Raw genomic sequence first — 8,404 nt, forward strand, 5'->3', positions numbered from 1 at the left:
AAAAATGAGCCAAACAACGTCCTAAATAATAACTGTAACTACAGTAAAACCATTACTTGTTATAGCCTGAATTCTCACATGTTAAATTAATCTTTGGAAATGGCAAAGACTTTTGAGATTTTGGTGGTTTCAAATGTATCTGTCAAACTTCATATTTAAAGGGGTAGCTTTAATAAAAATAAAAAATTTGCTCTTATTTACTTAATTGGCTTCGTGTTTACTCTTTAAATCAATCCATCAAAGATATCAATGACTTTTTCTTCAGGAAAGTTTTAAAGCAGGTTTTTAAGCTGCTTTTAAGCCCTTATTATGGGCTTTTCGAAGCAAATTGATCAGTATGTGCAAGAAACTGAACATTATTTACAGCATTATAACCAGTAACTTCATAAGATCTCAAGAGTATTGTCAGGAGCCACTGCAGTAATTCTATTTTGCATGTACGTGTTTTATGAATCACCAATAGCCTATTTCAGCTAAAAATCCATTTTAATGTTCTACAGAAAGCATTAAATCACTTTGTATCTCATGTTTTCTAATCATTTAACATTTATATTGCCTCTATATACAAACAGAAGCCTAATTCCAAGTCACTATTTTATATATATATATTTTTGAGGTATTTTAGTCCATTTTCATAATAAAAGCTTTATAAAACTGCTTTAGTTTTAATAGTATTTGCTATTAGTAACCTTTGAAGTAAATTTTTAAATAACTCCCCATCTCTTTTTCCGCTGTGGAACTTCAACGACACAATCTGCAGACAGAAGTATGACACACATTGAATAAGAGCCCATTACAAGCGGTAAATTTTATTATGGGATAACAGCACATAAAGCACATCTAAAATCGATGTGTCCAATGCACTTTTAATAAAGGTAATATTAAAGGTACAGTTTCTAAGTACAATATAACAACATTCATATTAGAATGAAAAGTATTTAAAAGACAACATTAAATTTCTTATTTTTCTTTACAGCGGTATTTACAAAATGAATCAAAATACTTATTTCCATATTTAAGAATCAGACAAACGGAAGGAGCAAAACCACTATTGAGAAGAGACTATCTCCTAAAGAGAGTTCCAAAGAGCTGAATAAAAAGGTACATGATCGACTGTCCCCATTTTAAGATCAGTAGCAAACATGTGACGTAAAAATATGTGACAAACCGCAAACCTGTTTTCTGCTTTTTATCCCCTCCCCCCCGCCCCCCACAGGTTGGCAGGAGCAAAATGCAACCCGTCCCGCTCCAGCCCTTGTGCCCTTCCCTTCAGCTCAACGAGAAATAGAAGTGTAGTATGCATCATACACATATGAACACTTAAAATACATTGCATTAGTCATTTTGTTTCATAATCGTCAACTTAAAATCTAATCGGCAGGAAACAACAAGGAGAACACGGAGTGGATTGTCTATTGTCCGCCATTTTGTCTCTGCGAATATCCAAAATACACCCAACCGACTGGATGAAATGTCCCATGTGGAGTTGTTCGGAGGGAAAAAGAAAGAGAATTTCAGGACATCACAGAGACCATAAATGTTGTTTCCATGGCTATAAACAAACATGAAATGCCTCATTTACATACGAAAAATAAAAGTCGGTAACATCAGACAGAATTCACTTACGTGTGCAAACACGGTCGAAAAAACGGTGAAAACAATAACGGACGAATATATTTTCTGCACCACTGAGAGGCACTCAGCGTCGTTTGCTAAGAATTATTGCAAGTAGATTCTGCCTTGCTACAAAGATAAAAACAGGAAGTTTCGCAACAAAACTTCGCACAACCGCTTTTGTCCTGTACAGTTTCTAACACTTAACCATTGTGAGTGTGTGTAAGTGTGACTTTAAAAATAAAAAACAAAACTGAATGTATGATTAAAAAAATAAAACAAATATGGAGGGAGCCAAAAAGTGGCAGACAATCCGTTAGTTAATCGCGTGTTTAAAGTCCTTCCAGCGTCCAATACAGAAAATAAGCACTGGATTAGAAACGCCTCCAAAAACGAACACAATACTGCTGCTTTTTTTTTTCTCCATTTTGTAAGCACAATTGTCAAAAAATTTAAATTGCGACGTTTAACTTAGCTGATACTTGCTAATAATCTTAAAAGTGGGAAGGAAACAAGCCGCGTCCCAAGACTAGCACACTGATACAGGTACTCGCTGGGTATTCGAAAGTAAATTTACCACTATCGTTATCTTTAACATTATCATTATTATAATCGTTATTATTATTATTATTATTCTTTATCGAGTCCTAATATTAATAATGCATCAATACTCAGTGAAATGAATGGACTAAGAGGGTGGCCTAGTCTATGAATCCATAATTTTTGTTCACAAAAGTAACTTACCTAGCACCACACGTCAGTATAACACAAAAATTAATGTCCGCACACCCTACCGCTAATCGAACTAAGTCTAAAAGAGAGAAGTATAGTCAAAACAGATATTGTACAGCATGATGTGTCTGATAAAACAGATAAATATTTTGCACTGAGCAGGTCTTAATAGCAGTATTCTCTTCTTACCTATACAGACAGAAGTTACAAAGTTACTTTTATACATGTGATCGATAGAACATTAAATATCGTGAATTAAAAGCCGAAAGGAGGACAGGGAAACGTAGCTGTACAGGCCGTTTTTGACGTTCGTAGTTCTCCACCCGGGAACGGAACTAGTCAATATACAAATAAAACCAAAACGAACTAAAAAATGCAAAGCGGGAAAAGAAATTAAACGCGATAAATAAGAAAATGTATTTACATGCAGATGTTCAAAGCCTATGCACAAAATGAATCATAATACACCATATATATTATTGCTTGACATTCGTTTATGGCTAAAAGACTTTTCTTTTCGTCTATTATCTAAACATAGTTCACTTTTAATAACGCGTCAGCTGTGCTTTTGGAAAGAAACAAAAAACGCAAGGAAAATGGTTGACGTAAATCTTAGTAACACTTTAACCTTCAGCTCGAATGCTGTCGCAAGCATGACACATTTATCAGAATTGCGAGAAGAAAGAAACTGTAAATGTGCCGAAGTCCGTGAGTGCATAGGCCTTGTTGCATAAATCTAATTGAAATGTTAACGTCGAAGTGCGGTGTGTCATGCTAGTACAGCCTCGTCAACGGATTCAAGCTCAGTGCTACGTAAAATAGTTTAAATCCTGGGAAAGAAACGTAAGATCTTACATACAGTTCACCATCTCACCCTGCTGCGCCTGATCGTTTAAAGCCTTGTCTGGGGGGTTTGACCTTAAGCAGACATTACAAATATCACAAAACACACAGATTTCCGCTTGTATATGCTCTCGCATCCACTTACGGACATATATTGCTTCTTACAAAGAGGGGACCACAGTTAACGAAAGAAAAAAAAGAATTTACAATAAAGACGGAGGGAAAAATGTATGGATCTTCCACCTCTACGCGTCTAAAAATACCACAGATTCGGAGCTGTTTAAGTACCTTGTGTTAGAAAAAATAAATTTTGTCCCAAAAAAGTTCTATCTCATAGCATATTGCTTTAAAATGTCTAATACAAATTACACTGACAAAATACGACATGCAAAAAAAGTGGCAAAACGTGACAGCTTTTATGGTGTTGTTCTGAATTGAGGATCATTGGACAGGCAACAGCAAAGCTTGTTCATCAAGGGGACTCCACAGCAGTGGTTACCCTGTAGAAACCCGTATTTGTCGAGCGACGGACGTCTCAAGGTGGAGCAAAATCGTGAAGAGGTATTTGGCACATAGACTCGAACAATTATCAGCAACAATTAGAACAAATCCCAATCCGGAGAAGAAGAAAAAAGCACGTTGTAGCTAAGTAAATTAGCGTAGCATGCTTGAGGTTGGTATCTTGCTTTGTTTGAGTTTAGGGAATTAGATCTTGGGGGACTTGACTAAATCCTGGCCTACGGGGCGAATGAATGAAATGACACATTTCGCATTGTTTATTTTTGATGTACTACTGTCTTCTCTTGACTTGACAGCACTCATGCTAGTGAATAACGGGGTGTGACATTAGCACGAAATTGTGAAAGATGAAAAATAAGGATTAAAGAATGACCAGTAACAGATTTGTACTTTTAACATAATACCAGGTTCTTTTTTTGGATCAGTTCAGTTCCCAGTGAGCTCCCTTGTATGTTATCTACATAGGCAGCGTAATGTAACGTAGCATGAGTGGTTTAGATCAATCTACATGCACAACACATGTTTTGTCTCGTCTCACAATTGATTTCTAATGTGTTTTAAGTTAGCATGTTGCTATGCTAAATACATTCTACTTTAATAAGCTTCAATAAGTTAGCATGTTGCTATGCTAAACACATACATTAACACGCTTGGGCAAATATTAACTTCAAAATTCAATTGAACTCTTATTTATTGATCCTTTTCAGTATAGCCTAAAATATAATTAGCGTATCTTTTGACTCACACAGCATGTTGGAAGATAGTTTTACAGATTTTTGTTTTCCTGCAATTGACAAAATTTGAAAACAAATCAGTGTAGCACACATTTATTAATTCCCACCATTATAAGCACATATTTTTGCTATCTAGAAAGGCAACAAAGCCTTTTTATTTGGACTATTCTACGTAGAAAACACCACTGTCCGCTACATCAATAACATGTAACATGTTTGTTTTCTCTTGCTTGATTTCAATTGCGATTCACATTAGCATGTTGCTATGCTAAAAGAATGATACTTTAAAAAATAAAGGTTGGGTAAAACCTACAACTATTGTTAATCAGTAGTGAATAAAGTATGTTCATAATTAGCATATATTTTATTCCATGCTAGTTTTCTTTCTTCACAGTGGCCTACACGGCTTAAAATTTGAAAATAAAGTAATGAGGGAGAACACTTTTATTTCCCAACATTTATAAATGTTTATTTAACAATATATGTAGGTGGCACCCATTTAACAAATGCTGCGCTTTCTCTCACAATTGATTTCAATGGAGTCTTTACATCAGTATGCTGCTATGTTAAATTATTGAGCAAATTTCCCGGAATCGTTGGGTAAATATTGCATTACTAACAGAATTTTGTCATTATTTATGATTCTGAATGGCATAAATGCATAATTATCATGTCTTTTGATCTGATATGTCCATGTTGGAATGGCTTTTTAGCAATAAATGGCTCAAAATTTGATCGAAATGAAGTAGTGGACATTTTTTGCTGTCTATGTTGGCAGCTCACTGGGTTTAGAACTGTTCGCAGTATCTCACTGTTTTTTCAATCATCACCATATCTCTCTCCCTGAGCTGTGTAGTACACAAACTGCTGATTTACAAAGAACTAAACGTGAACCTGGATTGTCATTCATGATGCGATTGCATTGACTGATCTTTTAGTGATGTGGTGGACTTAAATATATTAAAAATGCTATTTATTTGTTCTAAACAGGCCGTCAAGATCCAATTATTGAGTTTTAGATGCAACATAGAGCTGACTAACATTTTTTAAGCTACCAGCGTCAGAATTGAGTTAGACAGACTCTTCCCTGAGGAAATTATGGGGGGGGGATGACACAAAAGCTACCAAGATCTACTGGATGTTTGTCAGAATGTCCGTATAAGCAGGTTGAAGATCAATAATGTTTTTTTTTTCTTCTTCTGGATTATTGTGGGATTTTCTAAGTAGTTTTTTTTTACTGGAATGTTACAATACAACAAATCTTTTTGTTATTTAGACTCCAAAAAAAAAAAAAAAAAAAAAAAAAGCAGGAAGGACCACTATGGCACATTCAAAAGACGTACAAACACACGCAACACACTACAGTTAGGTATTTCCGAAAAATAGCACTATTACTACAAATGTCTTGTTCTTTGAAAAAGACAAATAAAATCATTAAAAATACACACAAATTCTAATTATTGCAGGATTAAGTGCTAAATCATCCTTCGTTCTTTCCCTTTTTTTCTCTCATAGGTTTCATAAGCAGTGTACAATGTTACAAAAATAGAGGATTTTCAACCAGACAAGGCTTTGAATATGTCTCTTTTTGTATTTTTTTCCTCACTCTTACATTCCCGACGAGCGTTGTTGCTGGGCAAAGACCCTCACAAAAGCCGGTTTAAGAAAATCAGCCAACAGATCTGGTGGACCACCACTAGATGGAACCATTAAACAGCAAATGACGTATGGAAAAAGGGTCTTATTTCACTGAATAGACCCCGTGTGCTTAGGTTCATAACAAGAACTAGAGCTTAGTTCCAGTTTAAATGACAAAAAAAAAAATAATTATACACCCCCCCTCCCCCTCCCAGATCACATGACCTGCCTTTCCCCAGCACCAACCTCCGCCTCGCGCAAATAAATACAAAAAACACACACACAAACACGCACCCACCCTCAGCAGCGTTGGGTTTCCAGCACTCGCTCTCCAGAACCGTGGTATTTATACATGCAACACATCACTAGGTAAATATACAAGTCTTAAATTAAAGAAAGGTGCAAATAAAAGTGCCTTATCGATTTTTCACAATTAAGAATAGTCTAGCTACTAAATATCATACATGTTATTTAAAATAGATTCTATAAACATTATTATTTTTTTCTTCTTCTTCTTCTGTATAGTTTGTACTTATGACCGTATACCCTGTAACACGTTAGAAAACAGGTGGAATGGACCCTTGCATTGCATCGATGTTTGTGGTCAGACCGTTACGTTAAAACACCGTTCCAGAGAGGGACTTAATAGCAGATGGCCTTAAACGATATCACTAAGCAACTATGATAGATGGAGTCTCTGACGGCTAAAAGCAATCGCGCACTTTACGACTAGAATTACCAGAATTCTACACGTTGTTCCTTCTTTTTTTTGTTGTTGTTTTTTTTTGTTCTCGATTGTCCGTAGAAAGGTGCTGTTCGGAGGTGTCTTCTTCTCCGTATCTCTCTTTCTCTCTCTCTTCTTCGTTTCGCATCCCAAAAACTAAAATCCAAGCGCGAGGGAAGGAAGAAACCACAACATGTGCTTCTACACTTTTTTTTGGTGCTACAATAACTGCTGGAACAGTCCAGATAATCAGCTTTTTTTTTTTGATTGCAACTTCGTTCGTGGCTTGAGAAAGGGGCTGTGAAAAGTTTAGGCCGATGCTCTCTCCGGGAATCGTTTTGGAAACGAGTCAGAACTATTTATGCTGATGGTGACAAATCGCCACGGGACGGCTCTGGAAAGGAACGAGAGAGAAAGAGAGAGAGAGAAGAGAAAAAAAAAAAACAAGTGTCTTCATCTTCTCGTCCTCTCCCCTGGGCTCCGAATCCCACCTGTGTCAGTAAAAGGAGGGAACAAACCCCCAAAAATAAACCGCTGGAGTCCTACCCAGTCCATTATCATCATCTCCCCGACGAAAAAAAATTGCCAAGAAAAAAAAAAAAGTGAGGGGAAGTGTGTGTGTGCAGTGTGTCGTCCATCCAGGTGTGTGTGTATATGTGTGTGTGTATGCGCAGGGCACTGCTAAAGTGTCTCAGATTGAAGCTTGACATTCCCCACGGTGTGGCATCGGGAAACGCTACCCGTCAACGGGCATCGACTGCTCAAAGTCTGATCCGAATAACTCCTTGTACAAAGGGGGGAAATGTGCGCGGACAATGTCTGGATATATTGCTTTGAACGCCGTCAGCTTTTCCGTATGCCGGCTGCACAGGGCTCGCAGCGTGGACACTTTGCATATCAACTGCGGAAAGAGAGAGAGAAAGAGAGAGAGATTTTAATTTGGTGGAAAAAAAGACCCTGTAGTACTGGGTCAAAAGGCAAAAGGCAGACCCTCTAATCCGCAGACACAACACAGATGGTCCCAGGTTTTCACACGACATTAGCTAATCTTTCGGCCGCCAGACCAAATGCAGCTTTGCGGATGAAGTCATACATGAAGTCAAAATTGACCCCGTTGGCTTTTTAATTATTGTCTCATGGCTGTGCAACACAAGGGCTTTAAAACAGAATGTACATGTGTGTTTAACAATATTAACACACTCAATTTTATGTTTTGACTTTAGTTAAAATTTAGTGTTGTTATTTACTAAAACTATACCTATGAAAATGTTTTTTTGTTATCAAATTAAATATAATTATTAAATAAAAAGATTGATTTTGACCTATAACATGAATTAATTTTAAATACTAAATCTGAAAATGAAAAAAAACAACAGTAAAAAAGATTTCACAATGTTAAAATAGTATTATTTTATATCAGTTATTCGCCTGGTCTTCGATCGTTTACAAATAATAAAAATGTAATAATATAATATAATATAATATAATATAATATAATATAATATAATATAATATAAATATAATATAATATAATATAATATAATATAATATAATAAAATATAATATAATAAAATAAAATATAATTATAAATAAATAAATA

General features: G+C 35.8%; 1 protein-coding gene across 2 annotated transcripts in view; it reads right to left on the reverse strand.

Annotated features, from left to right (window-relative positions):
* Positions 1-1,207: 1,207 nt before the first annotated feature.
* The window catches only part of roraa (RAR-related orphan receptor A, paralog a), a 559,428-nt gene continuing 552,231 nt past the window's right edge, over positions 1,208-8,404 (reverse strand). For both annotated transcript variants that reach the window (XM_056451506.1, XM_056451507.1), the window contains one exon: positions 1,208-7,705. In XM_056451506.1, coding sequence (XP_056307481.1) covers positions 7,541-7,705 — 165 coding nt within the window. In that variant the 3' untranslated portion in view covers positions 1,208-7,540. The remainder of the gene's footprint in view (positions 7,706-8,404) is intronic.

The sequence above is a fragment of the Danio aesculapii genome, chromosome 25 (assembly GCF_903798145.1).
Source record: "Danio aesculapii chromosome 25, fDanAes4.1, whole genome shotgun sequence".
Lineage (NCBI taxonomy): Eukaryota > Metazoa > Chordata > Actinopteri > Cypriniformes > Danionidae > Danio > Danio aesculapii.